Genomic DNA, 17,053 nt, shown 5'->3' with positions numbered 1-17,053 from the left:
CCCGCCCAATAGTCAGGCATAGACAAAGTTGTTTGCACACTAGCTCAGAAGAGCGCGCACTTCTGCCCCAGTCCTGGGATACGATTCTCTCACTGACCCGACCGGGCCAGTGGCGCTCTTGTCCCCCTGATCCTCTGACCTTTGGTCATCGTCATCGCCATCGTCGCCGTCTCCCTCTCCCGCCGATGCTGACGCTGACACGGAAGTCTCAGTATCGACCATCTCTAGCATGCCCTCCAAATCATCGTACTCGGAGCAGAACTTCTCCACCGCTTCGGCCACCACATCCTGGGCCAGTGGGCGGTCGAACAGGGGTTTCATGGCTTCCTGCGCGTCCATAAGGGCAGAGGAGAGGAACGCGTCGAGCCGCTGGGCGGCCTCGTCGAGGTTTTGGAGGAGCCAGGCCCGTCGGGCCTTTGGGCCTTGTCCCCTGCGCGAGTCGATTTCTTGCATGAGCTCCGCGACGCCGGAGAATTCGAGGAACGTCGAAGTGACGAATTCGACCAGCTGGTCCCGCACCGTCTGGATCTCCCTGGCGGCTTTCTCCAGTGGGATCCGGGCAGGGGGGACGTGGGCCGAGATGTTTGCGAGTGTCGCCTTCAGCGCGGTCAGGTAGTTGATCTTGTAGATGCTGGCTCTCCGCACGTCCGCGAGATTGGTTGCGGACTCGGCGCACGCGGCCAGGATCCCGCTTAGCATCGACGTAAAGAGTCGCTCGAGTTCCGGCTCCGTCATCTGGGGACCTCGCGCCTGACATACGTCGTTGAACTGTCTCAAGGCCGTGGCCAGGAACACCGGCGGCGTGAGATCGCGCGGTGGCTCCGAATCCATGCTTGCAATGGCGGTGGTGGTCTCTTCTTCCATTGCTTGTTCAAACTGTGCCAGTGTCGATGATTGCAGAGTCTGGATGAGCCTGGCTAGGGTTGAGTCCTGCCCCAGCAGTTTGGAGAAGATGCCGCGATAGAAATCTAAAAGGTTGAAGGTCTTGAACATGAGCACAGGATCCCCCGAAGTGCGCACGGCAACGTCGATCCGTGATTGCAAGGTCTGACAGACGAGGGAGAGATTGCGGGAGATGAGTTCGGACAGGGCCTTGCGGCCATCGAAGACCGGCTGCTCGTCACCATCTTCTTTCTCCGCATCTGAGCTCGACGCAGATGACGCCCTTCTCTGTCGGCCACTGCTGATTCGAGCCCACGGATCAGTGGCCTTGCCAGCGCTGAGACCCCGCGAAATCTCTTCAGCATCGGACACAAAGAGCCCCTCGAGAGCTTCCTTCTCCGACACTGCAGCGGAGTGCACCCACGCAAGCATATCGCCGATGTACCGTAACGGTTCGTGGGTGGAGAATTCAATCGCTTTCGTCGCAGCACCTCCATGATGACCCGAGCCTGTCAGGGCTTCATGAAACGCCTCTGCCAACGTGGCTCGTCGCGCTTCCGCAAAGAAGTCGAGGCAGTTCTGGAACAAGCTCGGCCTCTCACTGAGGACCCTCAACGCGCGACGAATCGAGCCGCTGATATTGGGGTCTTCGAGGTCGAGCGTCTTGAATTCTCGTTGGATCCAGTTGTAGAGCTTCTTGAAGGCCGCATCCAGGTTGCGGGTAGTCTGTTCAAGCAACTCCAAGCCCAGTCGGGACGTGCCTTCCTCCTCGCCGGAAGGAGAGGAGTTGTAGCCCAAAAGAAACTCGCAGTCCTTGTGGATCTGCTTGCACCTCGCCAGGATCGAGAAGAAGCGTTCGTCGAGCGGCTCCGCGGAGCTGGTCAGAATGTTCAGATCTTGATTAGAGATGAGGAAGTGGCTGGTGAACGCGGTCAAGAGGGACTCTTTCACCTCAGTCTCCCGTTTGCGCGTCATGAGCGTGGAGAATTCCTCCAGCGTTGGCGCGGACTCTTGTTTCGCCGCGAGGATGTGCGTGCGCATTGATTCGCACGTGGTGTTGAGGGTCGCGAGCAAGGCCCCGACGCGCTTCAGTTGCTATCCATGTGTTAGACGAAGTGCTTGAGGGCAGCCCAACGCTGATATGCCTGTCGGACGACAGCCAGAGAATACATGTATTTACCTCCGCAACCACACCGAAATCATCCACGATCTGTGCATTGCAATCGATCACCTCCTTTTGTGCGTTGGCCTTGAGGTTCCTCCTTGTATCCTCGTCATTGCGGACGCCTCGCTCGTCGAGGAGGCGCAACGCATCGCGGGTCTCGTAGTCGGCGTAGGACGCGGAGAGGACGCTGGTGAGTTTGGCGGTCAGGGCTGTAGACCGCTTGGACGAAGGGAGAACATCAGCACCGGCACCGCCCGGTGTGACGGGACTGTCGAGACCGCTGGCGGAGGTGAAGCCATCGGCGCTGGTTAGAAAGGAAGCAGCCATAAATCCAGAAGCGAGGGAAATGTGCCCCCGTGCAATTTGATCAAATGCTGCATCGCCTGACGCTGGCTCAACGAGGCTGTGGGGGGAAACAAACCCGATGCCGGTTTAAACGGAAATGGTGGAGGGTGGGGTCACTCCCAAGAGCAGCGGGAATTACGCGGGGCTTTCTGTATAGTGAGGGACGACTACAAACTTGCTTTGCCGTGGAATTCTCTACCTCAGAGGGAGGCCTATTTCACCTTGAGGTTGCCAGATGGATGGGTCCTTGAATCATATCTCTGTTCGCTTGCTTCTATCCCATATGTGGCAAAAGGGATTACAGAGTGCTTGAGGATGTTACTCTCGTTGACTCGCCGCCCCTGGACGGGCAATTTGATCCTTCTGAAGCAACCCAGTCTCAATCTAATTACATCTGCGACACAAGCCACTTGATACCCCCAATCAAGTTGGCCACAAACTGCTGCCCCTCGGGCACAGAGGGGAAGATCCAGAAATAGTGAGGCAATCCCTTGTAGTGGTCGTGCTTGGTAGGGACACCTGCCTTCTTCAGTGCGGCTTCCATCACGTACGCATCATCTCTCAAGGGATCCTTTTCACAGCTGACGAAATATGTGGGAGGGAAGTTGGCGTGGTTATCTGTGGCCAGAGCGGTGAAGATGTCGCTGTCCTTGGGATCGGCGCCTGCGTGTTCGTAGAAAATCTGCATCGAGGTCTTGTCGATGATAGGGACGCCCTCCTTGTTCTCCTCGTACGCTTTATAGATACCCTTATACTCCTCTGGGACGTTGTCCCAGTGCAGCGTACAGGGCACAACGGCGGCGACACCCTTGATGCCATCGCGCTTCGAGGGGTCTTTGACCAGACGGTTGGCGATTTGGAGCGCCAGTGCACCACCTGCAGAGCCACCAACGGTGTAGAATTTGTTTGGGTCACCACCATACGAGGCGGCGTTTTGTCGTGCCTAGAATATGTATTAGTCAACAAGACTACAAGGGTAATGCTGGCACTCTTAGTCATGGTGCTCACCCATTTGTACACGGTCAAACAGTCCTGGAGCTGTGTGGGGACCTTGTGCTCGGGGGCAAGGCGGTAGTCGATGCTGATGACAATTGAGGGAACAGCTTCAGCAACAACCCTGCAGAGCAAATCGTCCGAGTTGAGGTCGCCAGTCATCCAGCCTCCGCCGTGCGTCCAGATGGCGACAGGTAGGGGGCCTGATTTGGCAGCTTCCTTTGGTGTATACAAGCGGTACTTGATGCCCTCGACTTCACCGTCTTTGCTCTCGACGGCGTCTGATGGGGGAGGCAATTGAGGAAGCAACAACGCCACAAGTTGATCATACTGGGCACGAATCTCTTCCGGCGTTCCGCTCATGACCGTGCGGCCACCCAGGCTCTTCTCCAGCTGCAGATGTCCGTTAGCAGAGAGAGGAAATTGAGCACAATTTGGCTTGGAAAACCTACATCGAGCCATGATTGTGCGTACGCCATGGTGTCTGTGACTGATTTAGGGGTGGAGGTGTGAGTGTTGTAGTATAGAATGGACCGAGTCTGTGACGATTGATTTCAAGACGATAACTCTGAGCTGGGCTGCAACGTCAGGCTCCAGAGTAGAAATCTAGAGAACAAAATAAATACTTCGTCCCCATGGGATTGACTCGACCTCGGTTACATAAACCCGCAATGTACTCGTGGTACGGAGGGGTTGAGCCGAGAAACCAAAGGAAACGATTTGATATGACGGCAACCAACGGGTGTGGACCGGCCAAGGGAGCGTCAAAGTCAAAAGCAGCAAAAGCAGCACAAGGTGTCGGCAAGGGCGAGTCAGAACCCAAGAAATGCTTCGCTCACAACGATTTGTGGATTCATCTGTGGTGTTGTTCACTGACCATGTTCGCGGTTCAATTTAGTCAGGGCCTCATTTGGGGCTGTGGAGGGCGGAGCCAGTCCACAGGTTACCTATCACGAGAATTCATCCCATCCTCTGTAATACAACAGGAAGACGCGTGTGGTAATCCAGAGATGTGTGCTTCAGTCAGATGCTCTGTCCGGTCTCGAGCAAAGTGGTACTTGTAAGGCCTGATATACCTCTATCTAACTAGCATGCAGTCAGCTGAATGTCTCGTCTTAGGTTGATCAGTCTCTCAAGACCACAGCGCTCTCATCAAAGGATTGAGGCTGAAAGACCAATTTCCTCCGTGGCCGACGGTATCTTCCAAGTATCTCGCCGAATCCCAGACCACTATCCCTAAGAAGCTTCTCCAAAGTTCATATGTCCTGTCTGTTCTGCATGTTTCATTGCCCCAGCTTCTCCAGTACACGTCACTCCACAATCGTTACATCGGAGTTGGAACCCAGCAGTGTCGGTGTAGTAGTGTTTGGCCTGTAGTTTCTGGCACAAAGCAATGGCATGTGGAAGGACCTCGTCTGAAAGTGGCTGGACGAACTGCTTGACATCTGCCTCTGGTGGTTCACCATGGACACTTAGCGCGATTGTATCGTAATGAATGCCAGAATAAACAATAAAGCAACGGTTCGGTGCATCTTCATTGTACCTGTCCACTCGCAAGCTCTGCACATCGATACTGCAGATTTCAATATCGAATTGTCGGCTGAGAATATCAAGTTCAATTTGGCCCCCCCAGGCGTCCTCAGTCTGGATCCACCGGCAATATGCATCGGGTTCTTTATTGTCTAGAATAGCCTTGGTGTACTTTTCAGGATTGGCTTGAATATTCTGGGCAATGATCGACCGTAGTTCCGTGACTGCGTCCATATCTGACAGGACGGCACTGGCAACGGCTCTAAAAAGACACGAATTGTCATCTGGCATAATGCGTAAGACCAAGGTGCCCTGTAGATCCGGACACCAGATCTCAGGTGGGTCTGCCATTTCGGGGTTCTGCTTTCGTGATAATGACAATGGCGTTACCGAGGCTTCTTGAGATTTGGGGGTTGGGTTTGATGTGCTGGGGAAGGCTTTTGATGCAGAGCCCGGGTGTCTTGAGGAATCAGTTACGCTGGAGGCGCTTTTGAGTGGATCTGACGCCGGAGGATGAGTCTCACCCTTCTGGCTTAGTGGTTTAATCTCATTAACGATCAGCTGTTCGCCATTCAATTTGATGTCGAGCTCTGAAAGGAGCGTTGTAGAGGCCAGTTGATCGAGTGGTAGGGTTTTCGGAGGGTAGCCATATTTGACCTCGAAGGAAGATAGTGATGTTTCGGTCTGAATGGTTGTGCGAAGCGTCTCTACCGTGGCGGAATCGTCGAGACTGACTGTGCTGGACTTGCCAGAAGGGCCTCTAATGCGGACCCTCATTGCTTCCTCCGGGTTCAAATACGATTCTGACCGAGGGTGATTTGTTATATATACTGTTGGGCAGATGAGATACCAAAGAACGTAAGAGGAGCAGATCTGTCACGAGGCACATCAGTGGCTAGTGACAAGTGACAGCAAACAAACTCGCAGCCGCTGGTCGCCACCAGGGAAGGATATGGTCTTGAATGGAAAGGATGAAAGTGGAGGAGATCTAGCTGGATCTCTGTACGGTATCTCAGTGACTGGACCGTTCGTTGTGCGTGGAGTACACGGCTTGATCTTCTTCCCACGGCTCGACACGTAGCCTCTGACACTCTCTAGGCCTTCCTCGCGTGCCAGCGGTGACGGTCAAGGTGGTGAGGATATCATGCGAACAAGTTCCTAATCAGCCCAGAGTGGTTTAACCCCCAAGAGTTGTCCGGGCCGATCTTTCGACGCGGTTCATTCGAGTAATTATCAGAAAACGCGTCCTGAACTAGGGACTTGGAGCAGGATCCTGAATTCCAATGCACTCTTTTTCTTTCAACGATGATAATTGTAGAACTCACCAGCATAGCAAAGGGGTGATATGGAAGATGAAGCTGCAGAAAGTCCTCAGCGCAACTGCCGCCAAGCCTTTATCGCCGCGCCCCCCAGATTTTGCCCGCAGTTTGTTAGGGCGCAACGTCGCCTGTCGCATTACCTCTAGAGTCGCGACAACTTGATCGTCTCGCCCAATTCCCAGAGATAAGTGCTCGCACATAGGTCTCCTACATATGTCTTCACCCGTAGTGCCTTTCCAGCTCAGTTTCCACATTGCGAGTCAGTTGCGATCGTTGCGCGACAAATAGACCATGGCCGAGTCCGAAACCCCAGATGCGCCCGCGACGAAGCCAGTCCAATCCATCGAAGTCGAGCCTGCTGTCAAGGAAGAGGATGCGGCCGACGACAAATCCGACAATGAGGGCGACGGTGCTGAAGAAGCTGAGGACGCAGCTGGAGATGGACAAGAGGAGCCTCCCGTCTCTCTTGATCAGTACAGGGCTCTGAAAAACATTACCGATATCTTGTCAAACTACAAGATCAAAATCAAGGATGAGTCTGTGCAACCTCGTGTGTTCGAGTCCCCATCGTAAGCTAACTTCATCTTTAGGGACTACTACCCCTCCCAGCTTTTCCGACGCAAGCCCAATAGACGGGTCCTTCCCGATTACCACGAAATCATCAAGGACCCTGTGGCTATCAGTACTCTTAAGCAGAAGATACAGAGAAAGCAATACACAGGCATTCCGGAGTTTGTACGCGATTTCGCCCTGATTGTCCACAATGCCCAGGTATACAATAGACCAAATTCGGCTCCTGTTCGCGACGTGCTTCTGCTGCAGACAGTCTTCAAGGAGGAACTCAAGAAGCTGGTTGACGAAGGCCTGATCCAAGAAGAGGAAACAGTCTTCCCAGACCTCGGAGAGATACCAGATGCAACCCCCGAGCCGACCCCAGTATCTGATGACGATGAAGACAATGAGGACGAAGAGGATGACGAGGACGAGGACGATTCTGAAGATGATCGCAGGAAGAGAAGACGGAAAGGCGGCCGGCCAAGCATCTCAGGACGGAAGGGTCGCGATGAAGATGATGACAGACGCGACGATGCAGATCTTCGAAAACGACGAGGACGACCTCCCAAGGTGGACACGCCTATGGAAGCTCGGATCAAAGCCATTCTCAAAGGACTCCGCAAGCCGAAAGACAACGAGGGAAACTTAAAAGTCCGTCATTTTGAGCGACTACCCGATAAGATGGAGTACCCAGCCTATTTTATTGAGATCAAAGACCCCATTGCGCTCGACACCATCAAGAAGAAGGCCAAAAGAAAAAAGTACCAGTCACTTGAGCATTTCATGAAGGATCTTGATCTGCTGTTTAACAATGCAAAGCAATTCAACGAGGATGGAAGTGAAATCTACCAGGATGCGGTAGACCTCCACGCAGAAGCACAGAAATTGGCAGAAATCGAAAAGGCCAAACCTGACGATGAATACCTTATGGAAGACGGCAGAAGACCCTTGCCGGCTGGCATCTTTTACAAAAACGAACTTTGGAAGGTCGGTGATTGGGTCCATATCCAAAACCAGAATGACGTGACCAAGCCGATTGTTGCTCAGATTTACCGAACTTGGGAAGATCCTGATGGTCAGAAGTGGATAAACGCGTGTTGGTACTACCGTCCAGAACAAACAGTACATCAGTACGAGAAACACTTTTGGCCGAACGAGGTTGTCAAGACAGGCCAATATCGAGACCATCGGATCGAGGAAGTGATTGATCGTTGTTTTGTCATGTTCTTCACCAGGTACACTCGTGGAAGACCTCGAAATGTCGATCCTACGAAGGAGGTCTATGTCTGCGAAGCGCGGTACAATGAAGAGAAGCACAGATTCAACAAAATCAAGACGTGGGCCAGTTGTTTACCTGATGAAGTGCGAGACAAGGACTACGAGATGGACTTGTTTGAGGTGCCTCGAAAGATCAAGAAGATACCGAGCCCACTCAAGCACCTGTTAAAGGACACCATGAAAGAGACGGACGAGATACCCTCTCCTCAATGGGGCCATCCCAATGCACCGCCCATCGTGGGCGGAATCCATAAACATGCCCGCGACGAGAATGTGAGTCTTTGCAACCCTGTTGGTTTTGATGGATTCCGGCTGCAATCAATTGTTCCGATTTCCTCGCAGCATCTTTACTGACTTTCCATCTCACAGCAATCTCCGCCTCCAGAACCAACACCTCCGCCTCCCCCTACGCCTCCACCGCCGGCCGTGAGACAAGCTTCATTAAGCACTATTGCCAACATGGTACCACGTCCCATAACTAATGGCGCAGGGGGCCACGTTCCGCCAACTCTGCAACCTCAGCTGACACGTCCATCCCCTTCGTTGACTCCCAACTCATTCCAACACCAGTCCATCTCGCCTGCTCCTCAATACGGCCGACAGACTTCCTATCAACAGTCACAAGCCCATCCTCATGCAGCCATTGCACCCCAAACTCCAGTACCTCCGCAGTCGCATCATCCTTACAACCCACTCCCCCAAATTCACCCGCAGCCGACGTTGACTCCCGCCCACCCTACCAACTACACATCTACCACTCCTGCCCAGGGGATGTACAATCGCCCGCCTCAAATGCAACCGGTCGGCGCCGCCGCCACTCCAGCTCAACCATATGCACCCTTTGCCTCGACGGCCGCAACTACTTACCCCGATCAACGGGTCGCCGAAGTCTTTGTGCTATCGGACACGGCCAACGAATTGATCCCAAAACACATACGCGACCAATTTCCACAAGACGACCAAAGGCGTGTCCTGTTCTTCACGAGACCGCCTGTCCTGCATGACATGACTGTTAGAGGAAGTGATGGGGAGCCGTTGCGGCATACAGAGAAATACCTCATAGCCAAGAAAGAGAAAGAACGGTTGAGAGAGGAGAGGAAACGGGCAAGAGCGGAAGCCGAAAAGGCGGAGAAAGACACGATGAAACGCGCCCGGATAGCTGTTTGACACTGCGAGCTTGTCAGGAGGAGATTGCATTTTTAAGGAGTTGTCCGAAAAGGGATGGAAGAGAGATGAGATCCTACCGGGAGACACAGACGCAGACGCCAGGTGTTTATCGTTTTTTGGGTATTATTAATGTCCCTTATTCCAGGACCTCAGCGTCGGCGCTGGCGGATAACTGATCGCTGGCCTTGATGCAGCATCAAGGCCCTTTTTTTTGGTTGTGTGCGAACAGCTCAGCTCGGTATTTGTCCTGGCCTTTTTCTGGATGTAAAACTAGGGAGACAAGGGAGGGACTGGACGGACAGACAGACAGACAGGGAGGGCAGAGATAGCGGACAGGTATGGTGGCGGACGTGTCTTGATGTCTGTCTGTCTGTCTATCCATCTTTGAGTTGGGACCTCTCCATCTCTATAACGCGCATTTTTGTATCGCCTATCGCCTATCGCCTATCGTCGGGCCACTTTAAATCAATGTTTGTTATATAATCTTGCTAGACAATCCTACCGTAGACCTAGCACATCACGCTGACTGCTTGCTTGCGCCAATTCCAGAAGCCCTCCTTTCCCGCCTTTACTCCGGACCGCGCGATGTCTGTGACTCTGGGCCGGTCATGAGGTTTTGAATTCCGGAGGAGAGCTTGTCAAAAGAAATGAAAACGACACGAACGCCAGACGCCAGTGCTAGATAGAAGAAGTTCAGCGGAGGGGTACAGCTAGCTAGCTAGCTAGCTACAACGCCTCGAACAAGTCGTCCCTCCGTCTCCTCAGCCGGTCCAGGTCCCCCTCCGCCCGGCGCACCTCGGCGCGCGACACCTCAATGTCGGGCGGCAGGCCGTGGAACTGTCGAATGCGGTGGTGCAGCTCGTCGAGCCGCTTCTTCTTGGCGGCCAGCGAGCGCTGTTTCACTGCGAGGACGGTGGGGTCGGTCGATGAAGAAGGACCGGAGTTGGGGCTGGAGCGGGTGAGTGCGGCGAGGTGGTTCTCGAGCGCGTCGATGCGGGATCGGTACTCGGCGGATTTGAGGGTGAGTTGTTTCGTCTCGCGCTGGTGTTGGAGCGTCAGGTTGTGGAGGTGTGAGGGATCCGTCGTCGTCCTCGTCGCCGTGTGGAGGTGCTGTTGGGTCGGTGATGAAGACGGCGTGGTTGGTGAGGTCGGGTCGTCGTCCTGCGCGCGGGTTGATGTGGGAGGTGTCCTTTCGGCGAAGAAGGCGGCGAGGTCTCGTTTTGTCCGAGTGACTTGGGTCTGTAGATCAGCCGTGAGGGTTTCAATCGCTGAGAGTTGGGATTCCTGGGCGAAGGTCTGGCGAGGGATGTTGACGATCCGAGAGGGTAGATCTCCAAGGACACTGGCTCTTGTCGACGCCGACGTCGACGGAGAGGCGCGCCCTAAAACCACGACCGAGCTGGCGAGAGACTCGAGCGCCGTCGTCGCAGCCGGCGCCAGCGATGTCTCGAGCAAGGACATGATTGCGATCGCGTCGTGATGACTCCCGATGCCCATCGTTCGTCGTTCCTCCTCCTCCTCCTCCGCAGCCTCCAGTTCCTCCACCTTTGCCTCAAACAGTAATTCCCGCACTCGATCCGCGGCAATGTTCTCTGCCATCAGACTCTGCAAGGCCTGGAGCGTCGCGGCATTGCGTTCAAATGCCGGCACCGGCGATGGATGATAAAGCCTCGCAAGCCAGCCGCTCACAATTGACCAGGAGTGCGACGCGAGTGCCTGCGCGCGGGCTTTGGATGGTGACGCCTGCATGTTTGATCACACCTCGCAGAGCAGAGAAACAAGAGGAAATTTAATTGTAATATCTCCGCAGCTCTCTGAGGTTCAGGAGGTGGGGGGGGGCAAGCAACAGGTCGGGTTAGTCAGTTCAACCTTGACGTTAGGGTAATGCTTCCATTCAGATGTAGAGGAAGGGAAAGTGACTGAGATGTCTGATATAGAGTAGAGGAAGTGGTCAGATCGAAAAGAACAAGCTCTGGCTATGTATAATATAAGCTCAATGCGAGCTGATTGTCCGAGTAATCTCCCCAAACTGCGAACATCTCGACCACTCTACTGAAGCTGCACATAAGGGGTAATTAAATCAGAAATGTATTATCCAAGATCTATTGGTGGACCATCATTGGGTCTAGAGTACAAAATATACTTTTGAAAACAAAATATCCACTTTTGTTACCGCCGCCTCAGAAAGCAACAGCTACGCAATACCTTCGCAGGCGTGTGATGCGCTCATCATCATGGGTCGACTGGCTTCGGGCGTCGTTGAAAGCGCTATTTGGGACAGTAGGCGCTGCTGAATTGGTCTCAATGAATACAAACCAAACGGCCACGCACGCGTCTTCCAGGCAATGCAGACGTTGCGGTCAGTCTTCCTCCACCGGCTTCCCGTATATCCCTAGTGGTTCTGTATCATGCTGTATAGCAGGCTGGATGTCTTTAGCCCGTAGCCCTTGAGGGGAGGGCCACGAGTGATAAATGCCGAACGCTTGACTCTCTGCTGCCAAAGCCTCAGCATTTGACAAGCTCTTAGTCGACTTCGATCATCTGTTGTGACGGAAGCCTGAAACAGGGCACCAGGATTTTGCGGATTGCCGGCATTGCTGAAGGGTACATCCAGCGGAATCCTCAAGCAGCTTCCGTATATGCACAGTCCATGGCCACGATTCTGGTCGCATCTGCCAGTCTACGAAACCGAATATCGGCACAAAGTACCTTTTCTCGCCGGGACTGTAGATCGTTGAAGGTCGATGGAAAGTACGTGTTGGGGAGGATCTTCTTTCATCAATCCTGGCGGCCTGTGTAGTACCCTCGAACTTGGTATTTCGGTGAAGACATCCGCGTAGTAGGGCGGCAGGCTCCATGGAATCGCTCAGAAAGGACCAAGTTTGGATATCTTTCTTCCGTATTTTCACACTCTCATACCCCAAGACCTGGCCAAGTTCACGCTGTTGCTCGCCCAGAATCCAAGGTACTCGGACATTCCCCCCACGGTGCCCCCGAGGAGGCGAACATCTCCCAACCTGCGATCGAGGAATTCTTCCGTTGCCGAAAAGTCTCTTGATGTATCCGTGGTCATGAACAGTTCTGAACTTGCGTAGACGGCTGCGAGGGAGGCTCGTTTCGTGTACCAGGAGAAGTCAACTGCGGTGTCTCCTGCGAGATACCAAATCTCATCCGACAAAGCTTGCAGTTCTTTCATGGAGGCAGGGATATTCTCGAGGAGGGACATGTAACCAAGAGCCTGTAGCAACGAATATTAGATGAGTGACGGGTGAGAAGCAATGTTATGGACATACCCCTTGCCACTGATGGATGATGTCTGCATTGGCTCTCAACCGTGCCATGGTCAGCGTCCTGATTTTTGGGCCCAATCCTAGCGTAGATCCCTCGGGAAACTGTACGGTATCCTTCAATGCAAGCCTTTGTGTGACTAGATGGTAGTTTATGAGATCAAAGACACCGCGAGGGAAGAGCTGGACTGTAACATCGAGGTACCCGGCATCTTTAGCTCCTAATGCCAGCGCTCTTTCTGTGAAACCGTGTTCCGGAACTCGAATAATGGCAGCGGAAAGAATTCGATCTTGGATTTCAGGGAAAGGACGGGGATCCGGATGGTGGACGGAAAAGTAGGTCCTCGTGAAAGCCGGTCGCTGTCGAAAAGCGTGGCTTGACTGCGTTGTAATTACTTTCAGTCGCAGTGATCGTGAGAGTGCCACGGTCCTGCCGTGAAGGATGGACATGATCGCTTGCCAGAGGAGGACACAGTATGATGAGGTGGGTTGGTGAAGGGAGACTCGGGAGAGATGAGGACGTAGCCAGTAGTCGAGGTGTGGAGACTCGAGAGACAATCGATCTACAACAGTCAATGCTGTGAGTTCAAGAAAAAGCAAGCATTGGCGAGCTGCACAACATCTGCAACCATTCGGTGAGCGGATGAGAGACTAGCCTCCAAGAAGCGATCCAGACAAAAGTGGTTTTCCTTGATGGGCGCATGTGCATGGGATTCTCAATCCTCGCAATTGTTGGAGTTTCTTTCAGCCTTACGGTGCTTGGCGGGTTACATAAAAGATGAATAACAACTGCTCGGAGCTCAGCACTGAACACTTGATATGTGCCCGCGGAAAATGAAACATGTTAAGGTTGGAGAAGAGGAGAGCCATGTACAGTCCAGAACATGAGATACATCTTGTCTTCCCTTTTTTTTCTTTTTTTAAATTAATGACCCCTTTACGGAGCCACCCTTTTCAACACCCAATGCGGCAAGTGATATAAAGACTACGTCCGTCTCCATCACTCGCTCGAAAACAACGTCTTCTTATCCGACTCATCCACGATAAACGTCTCCATGCTCCCCACGTAGACGTCGTTGTCCGGCAACACCTTCTCCAGCATAGGCTTGGACGTCATAATCTTCAACAAATTATCCATCGTCGCGACCGTCATGACGCTCATCGCGTCGTAGTCGCAGGTGATTTTCCGTCCGGCTGCGACCGCCATCTCACGCGCTTTTCGGGACTCTTTCAGGTGATGCTGTTTGTTTTGAGCCAGAATTTAGCGCCTCCTCGCATGGCTTCTGTTCCTTGGGGCTGGGTTGGGAAGGGAAAAACACAGACCTGTTCGTATTTGATGAGATTCTCCTTAGCCTCGGGCACCTCGTCCAAAAACATCTTCCCGTGGACATGCTCGTAGTAGTGATAGAAATATTCGAGCGTGACGTCTTCCCTCTTCTTGAGGCAGATATAGTATCTGACGACCATCCTCGCAAAGAAATCGGGCGGGTATGAAATGTGTGTCGTCGAAGACCGTGTTAGGGGGTCTTTGAGTGTGGCAAAGGTCTAGCTAGCTAGCTTGCGAAAGTGGGAGGAATACTCTCTCTCTCGATGCATCCCCGACTAGATTTGGATTTATAATTCATTGCTACCTAGGTATTCAGTTATCCGCCCATCAAGTGAGCGCCCCCTCAAAGTGCCATCACAAGTATTTCGGAAAACCTCTTCGAGGTTCCCCAGTTCCCCGCACACGCGTTGGAGCCGAATGCATGGCATCGGATTTCATGATCCGGGAATGGGTCCTTGATCGGAAAATGGAAATCCTGATCGATCAGTCTGTCCACAACTTCCAATGGTCGGACTGGAACATCTATCTCGTTGTTGGCAGCCTATCTTGTCATCCGATCGTTATCTTCCTCAGGTCTCTTCTACAGCCCGTCTCTCCTCTTCCACTAAGCTGCCTGTCCGTCTTCGTCGCCCCACACCGGCCACCCAAACATGTCTTCCAAATTCCCAATGGACAACTCGTGGCAGTCAAATGGGTTGCTATCGCCAGCAACATCCGGCTGCAGGGCTTGCTCATAGGACAGTGGCAGATCTGCTCGCTTGGAAAGAAACGCGGCCGCTGGTGGAGGCTGGGCCGGCGACCCCTTGGGGAACATATCTTGTGATGAAAGGGAGAGCCCCTGAGATGTTCTGAGTTTCGAGGTCGGCATCGAGGTCGCTGGGCGGACTCCGCCTGCTTCGAGACCACTGTTGGTGCAAGGACCGTCCGAAGTCCAGCCAGAAGCTGTACAGGCCTTCTCGATAATATGCAGTGTCTTTTTCACCCCTTTATACGTCGGCACCATACCTCGTAAGACTCCCCGAATATAGAGGAGATGGGGGAGTAGAGGAGTCTGGGCGGGATGCTCCAAGACCAGTTCAGAAATCAGAGCCGTAGCCGCAATTCCAAGATGGTGCACTACGCTCAAACACATGACACGAGGTGCGCGCTGTTGTTCGTAAAGCTTGAGGATGTTGGATATTTCTATCGAGTGTTCGATGCACAGCATATGCGCTCGGCTGCGGACTGGGGACCAGAAGTAGGAGTCGTTGCCCTCATTCGTGCCGCCGACGCCGGGCCCGAAGACCTGCATCATTGAAAACGGCCGGTGGAGTACAATGTAGGTGGCATGTAACTGTAAACTACGAGGTGGTCAGTTCTCTAAGCTTTTGGACCATTGCCTTGCCATGGCGACTCACTGGAGAAGGAAGAATCTGGGGTCAGCCTCCCGGACGTTGACCGCATTCCACTGGAGTCGTTCTGGCAGCTGGGCATGCCACTTTTTTAGCGCCTTGCTGCATACGGCCAGGTTCAAGTGGAGGTCTGAAAAGTCCTGCTTGTCTTGGGCACACACCAGCACTTCGACGATGTCTGCCGTCAAGCACATGAGGTCTGCTATGGCGGTGAAGACTCCCACCTGATACGTGTCCCAGTGCGGAGGACACTGGAGGATATCGGCAAAGTCAGAGTTCCTGATCATTCTGTGGCGTCCCAAAGATAAAGTGTAGTATCTACCGCTGTGTGAGTAGTGCATGAGGTGGGAAATGGGGGACTGGGTGCAGGTGACTGACCGATCACGCGAGACCAAGCCCCAGAAGAGCTCCTTACGTGCCTGTTGTGCCAGTATAGAATTGTCCGTTTGATTCCGATCCACGTGGATGTTCAGATCGAAGGCCATCCTGATGGCCGCGCCTAAACCATTCGTCAGTTCTATAGGCAGGTCATGCGCAACATGATTGAGCGTACCGATAGTCATCCAAGCACTCCTTGATCGCCCCGCGCCACATTCAAGGTCAGACGCAACGCCCAGCGCCTGACAGAATGTCAAGGAGCCTGAATCACAGAGGTCGAAAGTCATCAGTCCGCACACTTCTCGGTGCAAGACATTATCCTGGTCCTTCCTCAGGAACGTCTCGATCCTATGGTCCTCCAGGTCGGCGTAGTACAAGCCGCGAGCAACAATGCAGAGATGAAGCAGAGGGCTGTAGAAGTCGGTGCGACCCGCGGCCTTGTCGGACATGAAGGCTTCCTCGTTCACGAGAGGATTTCGCTGGTTGCTATATTTGAAGTACAGGCTTGTGAGGTAGTCCTGTAATTCGGGTGATATGGACCGGAGGAGTGCAAAGGCGCGAGTATTGCGCTCGAAGGATTTTGTAAAGGGTAGATGCGCGTCATAGCGTGAGTGATGCTCGAGGGTCAAGTTGATCTCTTGTACGACCTTGACGCTGAGAAGATTCGACACCGTGTCGGTCAATTGGTCAAGGATGGCTTGTCCATGAGTGCCTGGACTGACGGATGCGCTGGGAGACGAATCTGTACGAGACTGGATCGAGCAAGTGTCCAACCGAGAATGTGACCTTTTACGGGACTTGTTCACTGCCGGCATGTCTGGAAGCCAGGGAGATGCATCCGGTAGCTGTGCCTCGTTCGGCTGACCGAGCTGTGGGAGTGAGTCTTCGTCTTCGGGCCGCCTTTGCACATCATCGGCAGGAGCCGTCACGACTGAATCCAATGTGAATTCCTGCAGCGAATTGAGCTGATTCGTCGAGTGCGATTGTTGTCGAAGCAATCCCTCGAGAAATTGGACTCGGGCGAGAAGGTCGTTCAAACTGGCCTTGGAGTGTGGCCTTGTCCACGTTAGGGGGTGGGTTGTAAAGGCTGGATGCAGGATGCTCACCGTTTGCGCTCGTCGTCGTCTTTGAAGATACATTCGACGCCGTGTCTTGAACACCTGTCGCACTGGTTCTGATTCGGGGTCGTGATGCACTGAACATGGTTGAAGGATCAGCGCAGTCCAACAATTGTCGCAGAGGACGCCGACGAGATGAAATAGAAGCAGGGAGAGAACTACTCACCCGCACCCGGTGTCTGCGACAATTGACACAAGCTGCACTCGCTTTCTTCCGTGACCGAGCGGACGCAGGTTGGCTTGAATGGTCCGGCATTCTTATTACCCTTAGCGGGTGACTTCTGCTTGTACGGTAGTTTCGCGAATAGACGACCGTGG

The 17,053-nt window shown here is 53.4% G+C and overlaps 7 protein-coding genes across 7 annotated transcripts; 1 reads left to right on the top strand and 6 right to left on the bottom strand.

Moving 5' to 3' along the window:
• Nucleotides 1–39: 39 nt before the first annotated feature.
• On the bottom strand, nucleotides 40–3,864 carry AYO21_09687 (hypothetical protein; the record flags this gene model as incomplete). The annotated part of the gene is made up of 5 exons (XM_022659616.1): nucleotides 40–1,977; nucleotides 2,063–2,351; nucleotides 2,785–3,335; nucleotides 3,401–3,778; nucleotides 3,838–3,864. 5 exons carry the CDS (start codon nucleotides 3,862–3,864, stop codon nucleotides 40–42), a joined length of 3,183 nt encoding a protein of 1,060 aa, XP_022508099.1.
• Nucleotides 3,865–4,621: 757 nt separating this feature from the next.
• AYO21_09686 (hypothetical protein) lies at nucleotides 4,622–5,692 on the bottom strand (the record flags this gene model as incomplete). The annotated part of the gene is made up of 1 exon (XM_022659615.1): nucleotides 4,622–5,692. The coding sequence occupies one exon, from the start codon at nucleotides 5,690–5,692 to the stop codon at nucleotides 4,622–4,624; it is 1,071 nt and encodes a 356-aa protein (XP_022508098.1).
• An 833-nt stretch (nucleotides 5,693–6,525) lies between these two features.
• Nucleotides 6,526–9,234, top strand: AYO21_09685 (hypothetical protein; the record flags this gene model as incomplete). The annotated part of the gene is made up of 3 exons (XM_022659614.1): nucleotides 6,526–6,770; nucleotides 6,825–8,340; nucleotides 8,437–9,234. The coding sequence occupies 3 exons, from the start codon at nucleotides 6,526–6,528 to the stop codon at nucleotides 9,232–9,234; spliced, it is 2,559 nt and encodes an 852-aa protein (XP_022508097.1).
• A 726-nt stretch (nucleotides 9,235–9,960) lies between these two features.
• Nucleotides 9,961–10,983, bottom strand: AYO21_09684 (hypothetical protein; the record flags this gene model as incomplete). The annotated part of the gene is made up of 1 exon (XM_022659613.1): nucleotides 9,961–10,983. The coding sequence occupies one exon, from the start codon at nucleotides 10,981–10,983 to the stop codon at nucleotides 9,961–9,963; it is 1,023 nt and encodes a 340-aa protein (XP_022508096.1).
• A 1,156-nt stretch (nucleotides 10,984–12,139) lies between these two features.
• AYO21_09683 (rpsU-divergently transcribed protein) lies at nucleotides 12,140–12,971 on the bottom strand (the record flags this gene model as incomplete). Its single annotated transcript, XM_022659612.1, has 2 exons — nucleotides 12,140–12,472; nucleotides 12,528–12,971. The coding sequence occupies 2 exons, from the start codon at nucleotides 12,969–12,971 to the stop codon at nucleotides 12,140–12,142; spliced, it is 777 nt and encodes a 258-aa protein (XP_022508095.1).
• Nucleotides 12,972–13,521: 550 nt separating this feature from the next.
• AYO21_09682 (hypothetical protein) lies at nucleotides 13,522–13,988 on the bottom strand (the record flags this gene model as incomplete). The annotated part of the gene is made up of 2 exons (XM_022659611.1): nucleotides 13,522–13,761; nucleotides 13,845–13,988. 2 exons carry the CDS (start codon nucleotides 13,986–13,988, stop codon nucleotides 13,522–13,524), a joined length of 384 nt encoding a protein of 127 aa, XP_022508094.1.
• A 464-nt stretch (nucleotides 13,989–14,452) lies between these two features.
• Nucleotides 14,453–16,991, bottom strand: AYO21_09681 (hypothetical protein; the record flags this gene model as incomplete). Its single annotated transcript, XM_022659610.1, has 6 exons — nucleotides 14,453–15,188; nucleotides 15,246–15,557; nucleotides 15,618–15,738; nucleotides 15,793–16,673; nucleotides 16,724–16,812; nucleotides 16,902–16,991. The coding sequence occupies 6 exons, from the start codon at nucleotides 16,989–16,991 to the stop codon at nucleotides 14,453–14,455; spliced, it is 2,229 nt and encodes a 742-aa protein (XP_022508093.1).
• Between the last annotated feature and the right edge of the window lie 62 nt (nucleotides 16,992–17,053).

The sequence above is a fragment of the Fonsecaea monophora genome (genome assembly GCF_001642475.1).
Source record: "Fonsecaea monophora strain CBS 269.37 chromosome Unknown Scaff99, whole genome shotgun sequence".
Taxonomy (NCBI): Eukaryota; Fungi; Ascomycota; class Eurotiomycetes; order Chaetothyriales; family Herpotrichiellaceae; genus Fonsecaea; species Fonsecaea monophora.
Note: the sequence above shows the minus strand (reverse complement) of the source record. Positions and strands in the feature narration are given on the sequence as shown.